General features: G+C 39.8%; 1 protein-coding gene across 1 annotated transcript; it reads left to right on the top strand.

Moving 5' to 3' along the window:
• Positions 1-9,592: 9,592 nt before the first annotated feature.
• On the top strand, positions 9,593-17,092 carry LOC132119257 (trimeric intracellular cation channel type A). The gene is made up of 6 exons (XM_059529065.1): positions 9,593-9,771; positions 12,390-12,546; positions 14,962-15,146; positions 15,257-15,344; positions 15,703-15,820; positions 16,680-17,092. Exons 1-6 carry the CDS (start codon positions 9,648-9,650, stop codon positions 16,893-16,895), a joined length of 888 nt encoding a protein of 295 aa, XP_059385048.1. The 5' UTR covers positions 9,593-9,647; the 3' UTR covers positions 16,896-17,092.
• The last annotated feature ends 2,249 nt before the right edge of the window (positions 17,093-19,341 follow it).

The raw sequence follows: 19,341 nt of genomic DNA, 5'->3' as shown, positions 1-19,341 counted from the left end.
TTGCTTTAATGGCGGATGAATGTCTCCACTCTGTGCAGCTCGAGCTCGAGGCCGTGGCAAAGCAGATTCGCGACCTGGAGGTGAGGCAGGCCCAGCTGAGAGAGCGGAGAGCCGTGCTGGAATCATCCCGGGCTGACGCTCACAAGTCCGGGGTAAGTATACAGCGATCTGCTAACAGTCCCACCACGTCTACTCCGTGTGTTTCTCTGCACAGGCCCGGTGCACCCAGGACGCGATCTTCCCAGATGTCCTTCACTGCGACGCCGGGACACCACGGACCCTGGGTGCATCCACAGCGGAGGACGCGAGCCGGGTCCCGGGCGACGACTTCTCCCCCTCCTGCCTTCGACATCTCCATCCGGAACCGCTTCGCTTCCCTCCGCGAGACAGGACGCGACGCTGTGATCATCGGAGACTCCATCGTCCGACACGTAAGTGCTACGTTAGCCGAAGGTAAAGTGCACACTCATTGTTTGCCTGGTGCTCGTGTTCTCGATGTTTCTGCACAGATACCCGCGATCCTGAAGGTCGACGAGAGCCCCAGAGCGGTCGTGCTTCACGCCGGGGTTAACGACACCACGCTGCGGCAGACGGAGACGCTGAAGAGGGACTTCAGCAGCCTGATCGAGACGGTTCGCAGCATGACGCCCGCGGCGACGATCGTCGTGTCTGGACCACTACCCACGTATCGACGAGGACACGAAAGGTTCAGTAGACTTTTTGCTTTAAATGAATGGTTTTTGTCATGGTGTAAAGAACAGAAACTGCTATTTGTTAATAACTGGAATCTTTTCTGGGAGCGTCCTAGGCTGTTTCGCGCTGATGGATTACACCCCAGCAGAATCGGAGCGGAGCTGCTCTCTGACAACATCTCCAGGACACTTCGCTCCATGTGACTAGTAAGACAATTCTCTCATAACTATTATGATGACTTTTGTTCCACCCGCTTAAATGATAAAAGTACTTGTGCTGTAAAAACTATTAAGACTGTGTCTGTTCCCCGAATAGTGAGGTCAAAATATAATGTAGGATCTAGAAAAAATCTTATCGTAATTAAACCAGAAAAATGTAAAGTAAATGAACAAAAACAATTTTTAAAGTTTGGGCTCATAAATATTAGATCACTCACACCCAAAGCAGTTATTGTAAATGAAATGATCACAGAAAATAGTTTTGATGTACTCTGCTTGACTGAAACCTGGCTAAAACCAAATGATTATTTTGGTCTAAATGAGTCTACTCCACCGAACTACTGTTATAAGCATGAGCCCCGTCAGACTGGTCGTGGAGGAGGTGTTGCAACAATATATAGTGATATTCTCAATGTTACCCAGAAAACAGGATACAGGTTTAACTCTTTTGAAATACTTCTGCTAAATGTTACACTGTCAGACATGCAAAAGAAATCTAATGTATCTCTTGCTCTGGCTACTGTGTATAGACCACCAGGGCCGTATACAGAATTCCTAAAAGAATTAGCAAATTTCCTCTCAGACCTTCTAGTTACAGTTGATAAGGCGCTAATCATGGGAGATTTTAATATTCACGTTGATAATGCAAATGATACATTAGGACTTGCGTTTACTGACCTAATAAACTCCTTTGGAGTCAAGCAAAATGTCACCGGGCCCACTCATCGTTTTAATCATAGACTAGATCTAATTATATCGCATGGAATCGATCTTACTGCTATAGATATTGTACCCCAAAGTGATGATATTACAGACCATTTCCTTGTATCGTGCATGCTGCGTATAACTGATATTAACTATATGTCTCAGCGTTACCGTCTGGGCAGAACTATTGTTCCAGCCACCAAAGACAGATTCGCAAATAACCTGCCTGATCTATCTCAACTGCTATTTGTACCCAAAAATACACATGAATTAGACGAAATTACTGACAACATGGGCACTATTTTCTCTAATACATTAGAAGCTGTTGCCCCCATCAAATTGAAAAAGGTTAGAGAAAAACGTACTGTGCCATGGTATAACAGTAATACTCACTCTCTCAAGAAAGTAACTCGTAGTCTTGAACGCAAATGGAGAAAAACTAACTTGGAAGTTTTTAAAATTGCATGGAAAAACAGTATGTCCAGGTATAGACAGGCTCTAAAAACTGCTAGGGCAGAGCATATCCACAAACTCATTGAAAATAACCAAAACAATCCAAGGTTTTTATTTAGCACAGTGGCTAAATTAACAAATTACCAGACGCCACCTGATTCAAATATTCCACCAACGTTAAATAGTAATGACTTTATGAATTTCTTCACTGATAAAATAGATAACATTAGAAATACAATAGCGAATGTAGATTCTACAGCGTCTAACACTTCAGTTTCATCCATCGCACCCAAAGATAAACTGCAGTGCTTTACAAATATAGGACAGGAAGAGCTAAATAAACTTATCACTGTATCTAAACCAACAACATGTTTATTAGATCCTGTACCCACTAAATTACTAAAAGAGCTGTTACCTGTAGCCGAAGAACCGCTTCTCAATATCATTAACTCGTCGTTATCTTTAGGTCACGTCCCAAAACCATTCAAGCTGGCGGTTATCAAGCCTCTTATTAAGAAACCAAAACTAGATCCTAGTGTACTGGCAAATTATAGGCCTATTTCAAATCTTCCATTTATGTCTAAAATTTTAGAAAAAGTTGTGTCTGCTCAATTGAGCACCTTCCTGCATAAAAATGATCTGTATGAAGAATTTCAGGCAGGTTTTAGGCCCCACCATAGCACAGAAACTGCACTTGTTAAAATTACAAATGACCTGCTTCTTGCGTCAGATCAAGGCTGCATCTCATTTCTAGTCTTACTTGATCTTAGTGCTGCGTTCGACACCATAGATCATGACATACTCATAGATCGATAACAAAACTATACAGGTATTCAAGGGCAGGCTCTAAGATGGTTTAGATCCTACCTGTCCGATCGCTACCATTTTGTTTACTTAAATGGGGTGTCATCTCATTTGTCATCAGTAAAGTATGGAGTGCCACAAGGATCCGTCCTAGGTCCCCTTCTATTTTCAATATACATGTTGCCCCTTGGTAATATTATTAGAAAATACGGAATTAGCTTCCACTGTTATGCTGATGATACTCAGCTATATATCTCAACAAGACCAGATGAAACTTCCCAATTATCTAAGCTAACAGAGTGTGTTAAAAATGTAAAAGATTGGATGACAAATAATTTTCTCCAATTAAATTCGGATAAGACAGAGATATTAATTATTGGACCAAAAAACACCACACAGAATCTTGTAGATTACAATCTGCAACTAGACGGATGTACTGTTACTTCCTCTACAGTCAGAAATCTGGGTGTTATATTGGACAGCAATTTGTCTTTTGAAAATCATATTTCCAATGTTACAAAAACCGCATTCTTCCATCTTAGAAACATTGCCAAGCTACGAAACATGTTATCTGTTTCTGATGCAGAAAAGCTAGTCCATGCTTTCATGACCTCTAGACTGGACTATTGTAATGCACTTCTAGGTGGTTGTCCTGCTTCGTCAATAAACAAGCTACAGGTAGTCCAAAATGCAGCAGCTAGAGTCCTTACCAGGTCAAGAAAATATGATCATATTACCCCAATTTTACAGTCTCTGCACTGGCTACCTATTAAGTTCCGTATCAGTTACAAATTATCATTACTTACCTATAAGGCCCTAAATGGTTTAGCTCCTGCGTACCTAACTAGCCTTCTACCACGCTACAACCCATCACGCACCCTAAGGTCACAAAACGCTGGACTTTTGGTAGTTCCTAGGATAGCAAAATCCACTAAAGGAGGTAGAGCCTTTTCACATTTGGCTCCCAAACTCTGGAATAGCCTTCCTGATAATGTTCGGGGTTCAGACACACTCTCTCTGTTTAAATCTAGATTAAAAACGCATCTCTTTCGCCAAGCATTCGAATAATGTATCTCTTAAATTGTGAGTGTAGTTGCATCTGCATTTTTATTCTTTAGCTTGGGTTAAACTAATTTTACTTTGTTGGATCAGCAGCTATGCTAATGATGTCTCTATTTTGTTTCTATGTTTTGCCACGGGAGTTACATCCCGTGGTAACTAGGATTTACACAAGCTCCAGTCTGGATCCAGAACACCTGAGAAGAGATGATGCTGACCCTCAGAGGACCCCAGATGATCCTAACCTTGAATCAACAAACAGAACTAACAATTATTGCTACATGTGTGACTGCATCATATAATTACTATTAATTAAAAATATTGATAGTTCATCATCTAGCTGACTACGTCTTGTATTATTATTATTATTTTTATTTTTCTAAAATCATGTCAAACGTGCACAAACTTCTAGCTACTACTAAATATTGTAGAAACATAATTTTCTGAAAGTTGCTTTGTAACGATTTGTATTGTAAAAAGCGCTATACAAATAAACTTGAATTGAATTGAATTGAATTGAGAGAACCCGGGAGCCAGGAGCCATTCTCACATCCAGACTGTAAGACCTGATAAAAGTGCTCGGTGAGAACCAGCCTGCCGCAGCACAGATATCATCCATAGAAGATCCACTGAGAAAGGCTTGAGAAGAAGTCACTGCTCTCGTGGAATGACCTTTTACTCTTAAGGGCGAAGCGAGCCCGCGCACCTCATAGGCCAAGGAAATAGCCTCCACCAGCCAATGGGACATGCGCTGTTTCGTAACTGCATGGCCTTTATTCTTATGTCCAAAACAGACAAACAGCTGGTCAGACTCACGCCATGGGGCAGTACGATCCACATAAGTCTTTAACGCTCTCACAGGGCAAAGACTTAGATCCCCAGACTCTGCCGCAGCAGGAGAAAAAGCCTCCAGGACCACCTGCTGAAAATGAAAAGGATTAGACGCGACCTTAGGAACATAATTAGGCCTAGGTCGCAACAACACCTTCACAGAGCCCGGTGCAAACTCCATGCACGAGGGTGAGACAGAGAGAGCCTGTAAATCCCCAACTCTCTTGAGGGAGGATAAAGCCATGAGAAGAAGTGTCTTCAGAGTCAGGATCTTATCCGATACAGTTTCCAGGGGCTTAAACGGATGCCCTGACAAACCCAGTAATACAATGGATAAATCCCATGAAGGAACTCGCACAGGGCGGAAAGGTCTCAACCGTCGCGCACCCTGTATAAAGCGAGAAACCAGTGGATGACGACCCACTGAGACACCACCTATATACTCATGGTGAGCTGAGATAGCTGCCACATAAACCTTCAGGGTGGCTGGTGTCAATCCATTCGAAAAACGGTCCTGAAGAAACTCCAGTACTGAAGCCACAGGGCAGTAAACTGGATCCACATCATGAGTTTCGCACCATGTCATAAACAGTCTCCACTTGAAAGCATATAAGCGTCTCGTAGAAACTGCTCTAGAGTTCAGTATAGTCTCTGTGGTTTCAGCAGAAAGACCGGGACATATCAACTCACTCCGCTTAGAGGCCACGCCCACAGATTCCACAGATCTGGCCTCGGATGCCAGATCCGTCCCTGTGCTTGCGATAATAAATCCCGTCTGAGGGGAATCTCCCATGGAGAGCCCGCTAACAGATTGATGAGATCCGCAAACCACGGATGTGTGTGCCATCGCGGAGCCAACAGCAGCAGCTGGCCCACTCTGTCCCGTCGTATTCTGCATAATACCGCTGGGATCAGACGAGTCGGGGGAAATGCATACAAACTGGTCCTGGGCCAGCTGTGAGCTAGCGCATCCAGACCCAGGGGTGATGGAGGGCATAGGGAGAACCATAGCGGGCAATGCGTAGTCGTGCTCGACGTGAATAAATCCACTTTCGCTTCCCCGAAAATCCACCATAGGTGATTCACCGTTTGGGGGTGTAATCTCCATTCCCCCTGTTCCAGAGCCTGTCTGGATAGTAAATCCGCTCCGAAGTTCAGTCGTCCGGAGATGTAAACAGCCCGGATCGACAGAAATCTGTCGTGAGACCAAAGAAGAATACGTCTCACCAGCCTGCACAGGGGGCGAGAACGCAATCCTCCCTGATGGTTCAGATAAGACACGACCGCAGTGTTGTCCGTTCTGAGAAGCACATGACGGCCGATCAGTAGACTCGAAAAATACTGGAGAGCCAGAAAAACTGCCAGTAATTCCAATTTGTTTATGTGCCAGCTGCGTTGTGCCGCTGTCCACACTCCGTGGGCTGGGCGCCCATGACAAACAGCTCCCCACCCGGTCAAAGACGCATCTGTCGTGACAGTCTCTCGGGAAGCACAAATTCCCAGCCGAACCCCGGTGAGGAGAAATTCGGCTGACGTCCATCGTTTTAACGACATCACACACCTCCGCGTCACCGAGATCGTTCGATGCGGAAGACAACGGGGTGAAATATTCCGTCGTTTCGTCCACCACTGAAACGGGCGCATGTGAAGCAAACCCAGATGAATTACGGGAAGCGCCGCCACCATTAGACCTAACAGTCTGAGGCACAGTCTCACTGTCACTGTGTGACCCGCCCTGAAGTGCTGAACGCATGACGCAATCGACTGAGCGCGCGGGAGAGAAAGCTTTGCTGTCATCGCACGAGAGTCCAATTCTATTCCCAGAAAAGTAATCCGTTGAGAGGGGACTAACACACTTTTCTGGAAATTCGTGCGTAAGCCCAGGCTGTGTAAATGATTCAGCACAATATCCCGATGAGAGTGTGCTTGAGTCTGAGATTGCGCTAACACCAGCCAATCGTCCAGATAGTTCAACACACGGATGCCCCGGAGCCGCAACGGGGCCAGAGCTGTGTCCATGCATTTTGAGAACGTACGGGGAGCTAGCGCTAAGCCAAAGGGAAGAACGCGGTACTGATACGCTTTGCCCTCTAAAGCGAATCTGAGGAACTTCCGGTGTCTCTTAATGATCTGAATATGAAAATATGCATCCTTCAGATCGATCGTGACAAACCAGTCATTTGGTTGAATCTGAGACAAAATAAACTTTACCGTCAACATCTTGAATTTGCTCGACCTGAGTGCAAGATTCAGACGGCACATCTTTGCCAGCCTCCGCGCCGTCCTTCAACTCTGAAGGCTGGATTATGCAGAGTGTCTGAGGGGGCGCGCGAATGAGAGCTTAGTTCAATGACGCTCGAGGTGCCTTTGCTGTGAGACAGTCAATGTTAGAGAACATAAAGGAAACGCATGCATCAAACTCGCTGCGTTTCGTTGTGTATAATCCTGAAGCGTATCCACGGCAGGATTTTATCCAACAAGATAAATATCGGGCCACGCTGCTAGCGAGAACGTGGCGGCTGTGTGAACCGTCATACGCTGGCCATATTTGCCAGCCTCCGCGCCGTCCCTCAAACTCTGAAGGCTGGATTGTGCAGAGTGTCTGAGGGGGCGCGCGAATGATAGCTCCGTTCAATGACGCTCGAGGTGCCCTTGCTGCGAGACAGTCAAAGTTAGAGAACATGAAGGAAAAACGCATGTATCAAACTCGCTGCGTTTCGTTGTGTATAATCCTGAAGCGTATCCACGGCAGGATTTAATCCAACAAGATAAACATCCGGCCACACCGCTAGCGAGAACGCGGCGGCTGTGTGAACTGTCATACGCTGGCCATCTTTGCCAGCCTCCGCGCCGTCCCTCAAACTCTGAAGACTGGATTGTGCAGAGTGTCTGAGGGGGCGCGCGAATGATAGCTCAGTTCAATGATGCTCGAGGTGCCTTTGCTGCGAGACAGTCAAAGTTAGAGTATGGGGACTGCAGTGAGAGTGTAGATGTGCATTAGCAGTCTAACAGCACTCTCAGTGAAGGGCATAGTCCCTGGCATATTAACATAAAGAAAAGCGTGTGCGTCAAACTCGCTGCGTTTCGTTGTATATAATCCTGAAGCGTATCCACGGCAGGTTTCAATCCAACAAGATAACATCGGGCCAAGCCGCTAGCGAAAACGCGGCGGCTGTGTGAGCCGTAATCCACCATTTGAAGAGCAAAACTGTTGATTAACGCGCTCGAGTGGGGAAGAGCGAGCACATGGAACTCCAGTGCATCACTGTATTCATAGTCAAGCCGCACATATCGCCCCTAACCAACACCTCGTGCGGGGCCTCGGCGACCCCAGAAGCGAAACGGTGGGGGTTAGACGCGAGGCGACTTAAGAAATACACTCCAGAGCGCGAATACTTCCTATTGGCGTTAGTGCACAGGGGAAGTGTATGCATATTTTACTGTAGCCATAGGCTATCAAGGAGAGAACCTGTAGAGAGGCTGCAACGAACCTCTCATAAGTGCCTCCTCGTGATAACCCATCATACGGCTCCTACCTTTCGTTGACTCATCGCGTCCGCGGAGAGGAGTATACTGCTCGTAGATGATCGCTGAGAACGCGAGATAATAGGGCACAGAAGAATCGCTTCGTACTGAAGGAATGAAATCTGAGGTAAATGGCGCGCGGCACCAGGTGTATATATGCTTACGCATGCTGGACGGTGCCACGCGCTATTTGGCCAATAAGATTGGCGGGATGGTATAGGGCTTCAGACATTCGTCACACCGAAGGTGTTCCCATACGTGGTGACGTCACCGCAGCATCGAAGTGACCTATGAAAGGGAACGAGAATCACTCTAACCGGCACGTGCTGCAGTTCAGTATAATCAGCTGCTCTACTCATGTTCATGTTCTGTTTACTACAAACTCAATTTTTTAATGTGTCATCATTAACTATAAATACAGTACACATATTTCATAAATCATCCCTTATTCCTATTAAACATAGAGTCTTTACATTTACATTTATACACTTAGCTGACGCTTTTATCCAAAGTGACTTACAATTGCCACATATGTCAGAGGTCGCACACCTCTGGAGCAACTATGGGTTAAGTGTCTTGCTCAGGGACACATTGGTGTCTCACAGTGGATTCGAACCCGGGTCTCTCACACCAAAGACATGTGTCTTATCCACTGCGCTAGCACCACCCCTTTAGAGTTCTTAATTATAGCCCTCTGGCCTATACATAATCTACAATATACAGATTAGAAACATTCATCTTAAAATAATAATAATAATAATAATAATAATAATAATAATGTATATAGATCTTTTATCACACTTTCCGAAATACTTTACACGCATGCGCAGTAGCATCAGTTCATCGGTTCTCAAATCGGACGCGTCCGAAAGAAACGGTTTTCGGTTCAGTGTACTGGTGATCCGAAAACCGATGCAACCGGTTCTTGACTCGAGAACGAGAATCAGCTCATCGGTTCTCAAATCGGACGCGTCCAACAGAAACGATTATCAGTTCAGTGTACTGTGTTCGTTCGTCATCAGGCTCGGCTCGGTGTTCATCTTCAGTTCGGTCTACACAGCAGTTCAGTCAGTGTACTGTTTGAGTAAATGAATTACTCCAGGATATTGGTTTATTCTGACTCAGAGGGAGTGTCAGTCACGTTAAAAAAGTTAACATCTTAAGTAATTTGTGGATTAATGCTTACTGGAGAAGTGAACCGTTTCAAACGATTCAGTTCGATTTGGAACTGGTTCAACCGGTTCACTAAGAAGAGCCGGTTAAATTGAACGATTCGTTCACGAATCGGACATCACTAATTTTACTCGTGCACACTGCGAGTCTCTTGAAGATCTGTTCATGCGGTAGGGTCAGAACATCATGGAGGTGCTGGATGTCCTAAATCTGGGCGAAATAGCCCAGTATTTCTCGAAAATGGCGATGTTTCCAGTTTTTGATTTAGCTTATTATATCGTGTCAATAATCTACCTCAAATATGAACCAGGTAAGTGTAATTCTTTAGGGATAACAACAGAATATTGCGCTTGAGCGTTATATGGGTCATATTTAAATTACGTTTTTTATTTATTTATCATTCTTTGCGTTTGCGTGTGGATCAGTGTGGCATGTAACTGAATAAACAGGGTTAAATATGAAACAATTCATTCTCAAGCCATAAGAAAATTATTATTGTTTTCAACAAGTGTTAAGTAATTTGTCCCAGAGTTTATGTCATATGGCATTGTGTTTGCAGTATGCAGAACAGTCAGTCCTACGTGGGTATTTTAATATTTTATGTCTCTGCGTCTCATTCAGCATTTCTTTATTTTGGGGTGGGAATAGTTGTCTCGCTCTTGAAGAGCCTCCTCGAAACACGATAGAGTCTGTGCACATTCCACTGCGAGTCTCACTGCAATAAATAGAAGCGCCCTAAATAGTCAACAGCAGTGGAAAGGACAAAACGAAGCCCAGTAAAAAAAATTTAAGCAGATTTAGGATGAATCATATCTGAATTATGTCCAAGTCTTATTTCACAATAGTTTATTATATATATATATATATATATATATATATATATATATATATATATTAGCGATTATAACGTTTACCTTGTTTAATAACATTTTACACACACCCATAGTGTACGCATATATAAGTCTTGTACGTTAGATTAGACTAGTGCGGGTGCTCATTTAGATTTTCCCGCGTTTCAGTGGCGGCTCGTCGGGTGAGGCACAGTTTTCCCCCAAATTTTGAGGTGAAAATGAGGAAGATTTAATGTTAATAAAATTCAGTATTCATTTCAGTTCATTTCTCAGAATGTATATAATTTTGTTTGTAATTTCACAGTTGTAATACCATCACATGAAAGATCCGCTTTCTATCGCGAATGTGGCGAATCTGCTGATGTAATTACAACCGCTAAGTGAAAGAGAAGGGGAGGGGGAGGCCAGGGGAACCAATCAGCATCGAGTGTTCACTTTCAGCGCTGAGGAGTGCTGAGAAAAGTAACATCATGGAGGAGGCTATATAGCCTCCCTTCTGGAATATCAACCAACCACTGTAGAGACGTAAATTACGTGCTAGTTTGAACCTGTTTTTATACAGTCTTATGGTTTGAACGTCTCCCGGAGCGGCTGGGCTGATAATTTACCAAATATTTTTAATGAGTATCGATATTGAATATATTTACGGTTTCTGACTAAAAGCCACCAAAAAGGCATTTTAAAGTGGTTAAGCAAATAATAATAATAACAATCGGCAGGGATCCCCAGACCAATACAATTAGTTTGCCGCCTCTATTTTAAAATCCACGAACCGCCACTGGTCGGTTAATTTCATTTAATATATTTAATCTAATATAACATCACACTAAGAGTGCAGTTGTTCTCCAGATATTAGCATAACAAATGTGATTTAGATTTTTATAATAATTAAATAAACAAGAAGTTAATATTAAGTGCATTTTAGGCACCATATTGACTGTTCTGGCTCTATTTCACCAACGAAAAAAGTTGAAAACTAAGCTACAGCAGTAACAGCACTGTAATTGCATCTTTGAGAAACACACTGAGGAGGTGTTTCCTAATTGAGTGAATCCACTTTTTGAACAAATCAGTCATTGACATAATAAATTATTATTTTTTGTTTTTCCCCTCTCTTTCATGTCTATACCGATCTCACTATACAGTTGTGTAAGAGTGTATGTCTAAGAGTGTGTATGCCATGCTAGGCATGGCAAATGTTTTTATCATAGACTGTATGGGTTTTTATATATGCATGTTTTAATTATAACTGTGAAGCAACAACATTGCTATTAAATGTGCTATATAAATAAATAAAAGTTGAAATTAAGTTCAAATTCCATTGTATTTTGGTGGCTTGATTGTGTAAACAACTTCAAAAACATTGCAAAAAAAATTGTTTTGAAGAATGTTTTGGTCAATTTAGTCAGCTTTTTCATTGAACCAGAAAGAAACTTTGAGAAGGATAATGGAACGGTCTCCATGCAATAGTAAGGCTTTCCTCTCTGTACACATATCCTTAAGTACAATTTTGCCTGTTTTATTGGTGTCCCCTTCAAAACTTGCTCGTGAGAAATGTTATGTTTATTGTCCCCCCCAACATTTAGATGAGATTTTCGCCCCCTGATCACACGGTTCACAAACTTGTGATAAAGCATATAGATGGTGAAGAATGTTATGTAAAAATCCACCGCTTTGTGCAAACATTAGCCAGTTGCTAGCTGAAGCTGATCCTGACAGCTGTTTGTGCGAGCTGGAGGTCGTGGTGTGAAACAGGCCTGCAGTTTGAGACCAATGAAAAGCTTTAGGCTTCTGTTTATATTTAGGGCTCATCTGAGAGGATCGTTTTTCATTCAAAATGCCTGTTGGGTGCATAACGACCCAAGCTACACCTGTTCTGTAAAATGTGTTCATCCCTGGAGATTTCAGAGGAGTGGTGTGGACCTTTAGATATACCACATCTCTTAGTGGTGTCAACCTAGCACTGCTTTAGAAAAATGAAATTATTTCAGATGTCACTTAGAGGCTTTTGCGTCTGAACTCTTCACATGTAAATGTTAAGTGCTGAAAAGTGATCTGTAATGTCTGTGTTGATCAGGTGCTGTAGAAGTGTCCCGTAAAAGCCCAGTGGCCTCATGGCTTTGTGCAATGCTCTACTGCTTTGGAAGCTACATACTAGCAGACATCATGCTCGGTGTGTCTCCAATCGACTACTTCCATAACAACAGTCACATCCTCCTGGCCTCAGCTGTGTGGTGAGGATCTGTAAATGCTTCAGTGCTTGTACACTTCCCATATAACACCGAGGTCGCTTCGAAGATCACTTCAAGATAGATTTTTAAGATGCATCTGCATATAAAATCTGAAAATCATCATTAACCAGTTATAACATGATCATTTTACCTGATTCTTTGCACCATTGATCAGTTCATAAAATTATCATTTTAATAAATAAATAAATAAATAATTTAAAAAAAATCTTTTTTTTAAACAACCTGTTATTGATAATCCAATGAATGAAATACATATTCTGATTATGAACTCTTGATCTTAAAAAAGCTAATAGTTAAACTAATATTACTGAGAGTTAAAGTAATATTATAAAACGAACCGTTTTAACTCTACATTCTGAAGCCATTATAAATAATCCATATATGCGGTATTCTGTATTAAAGGCAGGGTAGGTAAAAAAAATGTATAAAAAACTTTTTTTCCAAATTTGTTTAAACTTTATTTATATATCAATACATAATTAAAATGTAAGTACTCTGAAAAAGAAAGTATAAAAATCGAGTGACTGTAGACCTCTCACGACTGTTTTAAAGACAGCTCATTATTTCCATTCACTCCACCCCCTCCCTTCTGGGCTCCTTCCAAAGCCTCTACTACGGCTCGCTAAGTAATATTATGTTAGCTATATTACGCAGCTACGTGTGCTAATGACACATGCTTCATGAAAAAAATATGTATGATCAAAATACAAAAAGAAAGATTTACCTGTCCAGCAGAAATAAAGCCATCAAGGAGTCACTTTTCAGCCCCTTGAGTTCCCTCAGTTCTCGCCATCGCTGGAAAGCCACGCCGATATTAACTCGCGTTTTATTTCTTTGTTTATCCAAAGACTTTTTGTTCATTGCCTTTTCTTGTACTGTTACTGTCTTCCTTTTTTTGCCTGGTTTGCCTTCACTAACTGCATAGGCTGGTACTGTGAAATTTGCTTGCTGTTTCTCTGCCACTGTTTTGGTATTCCTAGGATCCGTGCCTGTTGAATTCCTCAAATCAAACGTGCACGCGCAAGTGGGCAGGTCATGTGTGGCTAAAGGGTGGTTGCCATGGTTGCGAGAGAGTGACAGTCGCCTAAGCCAATCCTATGTTTCGTCCCGAATGGAAATAATGAGCTGTGTTTAATACAGATTAAACGGTCTAGAGTCACTCGATTTTTATACTCTTTTTATCAGAGTACTTACATTTTAATTATGCATTGATATTTATAGAAAGTTTAAACAAATTTGTAAGAAAGTTGTTTATACATGTATTACCTACCCTGCCTTTAATGTGGTAAGTTGCTAGTAACACTCATTGTGTTACATCCCTAAATAACAACTTTGTCCATATCTTGGATAAAGTTCTGAAAGCAGTTGTACAGACTAATAGCTGCGTGAATGTATCATAATCAGTGCTGTCAAACGATTAATCCTGATTAATCGCATCCAAAATAAAAGTGTTGTTTACATAATATATGTGTGTGTACTGTGTATATTTATTATGTATATATAAATACACACACATGCATGTATAATTAAGAAAATGTATATTTAAGAAAAATATATTTTGTGTGTATACATGTATATTAATATATATATAATATACATTATATGTGACCCTGGTCCACAAAACCAGTCTTAAGTTGCTGGTGTATATTTTTAGCAATAGCCAAAATGGGTCAAAACGATAAATTTTTCTTTTATGCTAAAATCATTAGGATATAAAGTAAAGATCATGTTCCATAAAGATATTTTGTACATTTATTACTGTAAATACATCAAAACTTAATTTTTGATTATTAATATGCATTGCTAAGAATTCATTTGGACAACTTTAAAGGCGATTATCTCAGTATCCAGATTTGTTTGATTTTCAAATAGTTGTATCTCGGCCAATTATTGTCTGATCATAATAAATATTATTTATTCAGCTTTCAGAGGATGTATAAATCTCAATTTTGAAAAAAATACACTTAAGAATGGTTTTGTGGTCCAGGGTCACATATAAAAAAAATAAATAAAAAAAATCTCTCTCTCTCTCTCTCTCTATATAGATAGATAGATAGATAGATAGATGTAAATATTTTTTAAATATCGGCATGTATGTTTGTGTATTTATATATACATAATAAATATTTACAGTACACATATATTGTGTAGACAAAAACTTTTATTTGGTATGTGATTAATTGCGATTAATCGTTTGACAGAACTAATCAAAATATTTTTCACTTTCACTTTCAAATATATGGAGACATCACACCGTCCAGTCGTATTTACTTCCTAGTTTAAGATACCTTTCTCAAATCCTCTTCTTCCAATATCATATGTGAACCTGTACATAACAGGGTTCTTGTGTGAGTATCTGTTATTGTTTCTTTAATTTAGAAAGTGTCTTTTTTTCAGGTACTTGATTTTCTACTGCCCTCTTAACCTGTTCTACAAATGTGTGGCGTTTCTGCCTGTGAAACTTGTGCTGGTGGCATTGAAAGAAGTGGTCCGCACACGCAAGATTGCTGCAGGAGTTCATCACGCTTACCATGTATATCACCATGGCTGGCTGATCATGGTCATTACCGGTTATGTTAAGGGTAAGTATCTTATATCTCCAGAAGGATTTATTTTAGAGGACATGTAACACTTTCATAAGACCCTTTAAAAACCCTTTCTCCAGAGTGATTGTGTCTGTTGATACTCACAGGGTCAGGGGTCGCTCTCATGTCCAATTTTGAGCAGCTGTTGCGAGGAGTCTGGAAGCCAGAGACCAATGAAGTTCTCAACATGTCATTGTGAGTGGAAATCTTTGAAGATTCATCTCTTTTCCACTGACATTTTGTAGAGACCATGGGCCAGTTGCATAAACATACATGTATGTCATTATGTTAAGACCAACTAGCGGTTAGCCAAGAGGAAATTGATCTTACTTTTCTAATTCAAACTGGGCCAATCTAGCATTTTGTAACTGACTTTGAAAAAAAAATGTCTGTTTAAATTCCAAAAAGAACAAAAAACTCCATTAAATAGCATTAAAAGCAGAACATATGACTCATGTGTTGCATTCACAGAATTCCAACGCCATTGTAATTATGAGGAATAATTTGATTTGATTTGAATAAATGTTTGGAGTGTGATTCTTGTATTTTTCAGCCCTACCAAGGCCAGTCTGTATGGAGCCATTCTGTTCACCCTTCAGGAGGCTCACGTGCTCCCTGTGTCTAAAAGCACACTCATCTGCCTCTTCACACTCTTCATGGCCACAACCAAGGTGATAATACGCTTTTTTTAGCTTATGCAATAAGTTGAAATTGAAGCAAAATATCAGTAAATATCAAAAGACACAAGTGTAATTCATTTAGCATTACTTTTTTGCCATTCTGAAATTGTTAATTGACTAAATGCCCAAAAAGTGTCAAGGCAAATACTTGTCTTGTCTTGTTCAGCAAATTTTCAATTTAGCAAAAACCTCTGAAAACCTCTAAACTCTGTCTTATTGAAATTTATATGTAATACTGTGCTATGTGAGAATATGATATGAGCTACAAAAAAAAATAGATGCATTAGTATTTACATGCATATATTTAGATTCTTAGATGTCATATTATATATAAATATATTTAACATATAAAAATGATATATATATAATTTCAGAATTGTATAGGTGTATAGAAATCAAGCACCTAGCCATGCAGTCTGCATTTACAAACATTTGTAAAACAAAATTGGTTGCTCTGAATTCGAGCGTGGTACTGTGATGTCACCTTTGCAATAAGTCCGTTCGTGGAAATCATAGTCTTCCAGGATTGTTTTTGTCATATGCAGTTTTTATTATTTCATTTCATCCGTTTATTGTTTGCCTGTGAAACAATGAGCTTTGGAAGTGTTGCCATCTTGTGGACAAACTCGTGCAGAAATAACTCAAGTTGCATGTGTGAACTGTGAATCACACTGTGCTGATGATGAAATCTGCGTCACTTAGACCATAATCATACCCTAACGTACGAGTAAAAACCAAAGTATACTTTGGGCATTAGTAACCGAAAAGCAATGCCCTGGCATTGGTAAAAGGTAATAGCTGAGAAATTTCTAACTTCATAACTCAAGAACATATACTTTTCCTTGTACAGGTGTTTATGACGGCCCGTCACTCTCACGGGTCACCCTTCGCCCTCCTCGAGTCCTGGCTGTGCCACCTACTCTTCGGTTCGCCTCTTGGTATTGAAGATGCCCATGATCACCATCACTCTGCAGCAGCCGCTGCCTCTGCGCCCCTCTCGCCCGCCAAAACCAAAGAGGAACTGAGTGAAGTTACCCGCAAGAGGAAGTCCAAAAAAGCAGAGTAGCGTTTCATCACAAAATCATCAACCCAGCCTGTGATTGGAGAAGGAGGGAATCTGAAGTTAAACCAGTGCAAGCTTCTCTTTCAGTGGTGCTTTTAATGACAGACATGCCACATAGGGACTCTGTATATAGCTTCCCTCCTCTTTTCCAACATCTGTGTCTTTATTTTTCGTAATGTTTTCCATCATTCAAGCCCTATTTTCCCCATGCATCTGATGATGTGGCATCCAGTGGCATAAAAATTTTCAAGAAATTGTATTTTCAAAAAATAAATTAAATATTTTTCAAATTCTTCCAAATGTTTCTGAATTTTGAATTCTGTAGAAAAAAGTTTTGTAGATTTTTTCTTCATATCCTCAAACTGTTTTAAATTATAGGTTAATATAGTCAACCATAAAGGTAGCCATCACTTCCCTAAGAGAGTGTTTTTTCTCACTGTTTCAACGCCATTTGTGAATATTGTGGACAATGAATAAATTGAAAATAAATGATTAAATACAAAACAATGTGACCAGTGTCAGTTTTAAATAAGTGCTATCAATCGATTAAAAAAATAACTTATTAATTTTCTATAATTAATTGTGAATATTTATATAATATATTAATGTATATAATAAGCATATTAATATAATATGTATTTTATTGTCTTAATTTCACACTGATTCTCTGAATTATTAATGTAGAAATGACATAAAGATTGTACATTTTAAATCTTTTTGAACTGTTTAATGACATATTTTTACTAAGTAGCCTATTATTATTAAGGGTAGTAATTACTGATACGACTGCTGCTACTGATGTCTCTATTAAATGCATTTTCCCTAAATTTGAGCCATTAATTATAGCCATTCAACATTATAGTATAACATTTAATAGGCTTTTGAAAATATAACAACTTTTAAATTAAGTAAACTTAATATTCGCATGAACTATATATATTGTACTGTATACGCATAAGCTATAAACTGAATATAAAATCATCTTTATCCAAGCTATAAAAGTTACACAGCGAGCAGAGCAGTGACCGTGTTATATGTTATATACAAGCTTCAAAATTGTCAAAACGTAGGCTATCGAATGAACTCCATTCTTGAGGTTACTGAATTTTAAGACATTTTTAAACATAAATACACATAAATAAAATAATAAAAAAAAGCTTCAAACTACACTAATAGCTAAATAAATGGTTCAAAATGAACGTAATTCCATTACCGAGCAACTGCATGAAAATATAATATGATCAAACTCTGTTCATTTGTTTGATCTTATGTGGAGCTGTCAGGTCCGATTTGGTGGGAAATCTAGTCATATGTCTGTTAACTCAGCAGAAGAACAGTTATGAACAGCTACTTTTGTGGCAGTGTTTAATGACATCATTCAAGGCCACAGTGACCTTGCTGTTGTGTGTGTACACATACATACATACATACATACATATATACATATATATATATATATACACACACACACACACACACAGGGAGGTTGGGGTGCAGTCGAGACACAGTGTATCAACTGAACCCAGATTGGTGTCCTATTTCATCACATGCTGTTTAGTTGTACAGTGTTATGATAATAGGTTAAAAGTCACATGTACACATGCTACACAAATTAGGTTTAAAACTTATATGTTTCTATTATTAATGGATATAGTTTCTAACATGAATGTTAAAAGGATAACATAACATTACATTTTTGTGAAATATATATAAGAAAGTGGGTACAGCTGATACGTCCTTTATAGGTCATATCATATGTATGCAGTAATAGTTCAATCATAGAAAATAAGATGCATATTCAGAGGCTGTGTGTGTGTGTGTGTGTGTGTGTTTACTGATATACATAATAGGGACCAGTGTCCCCACAAGTATAGTAATACCAGCAACTTCTAACCTTATGAGAATTAATTTAATTTTTTAAAGTCTCTGCGAAGAAACAAACTTATAAATCATACAGAACGATTGAAAAAATTGGGTGATGGGTAAATTTAGCCAGTGAGGGTTATAGAATAAACAGTATAGGGGGATAAAATATACAGTACATTATACAGTCTGTACAGTATAAAAACCACTTATGGAATGTCCCTATAATATTATAATGATGTGTGTGTGTGTGTGTGTGTGTGTGTGTGTGTGTTTGCATGCATTAAGAATGGGTTTCTCAACTGTACCATACTGTTTGAACTGTACACTATATGGGTACAGCTGAGAAAAAAAAGTTTAATTGTGGAAAATATGAAAATATTGTATATATATATATATATATATATATATATATATATATATATAGTAGAGGCCAAAAGTTTGGACACACCTTCTCATTCAAAGAGTTTTCTTTATTTTCATGACTATGAAAATTGTAGAGTCACACTTTCGATGCTTCAAAAAATTCTAACTGACCCTCTGATGTCACATGGACTACTTTGAAGATGTTTTTCTTACCTTTCTG

Source organism: Carassius carassius, chromosome 38, assembly GCF_963082965.1.
Source record: "Carassius carassius chromosome 38, fCarCar2.1, whole genome shotgun sequence".
NCBI lineage: Eukaryota > Metazoa > Chordata > Actinopteri > Cypriniformes > Cyprinidae > Carassius > Carassius carassius.
This window is presented reverse-complemented; position numbering and strand designations above follow the sequence as displayed.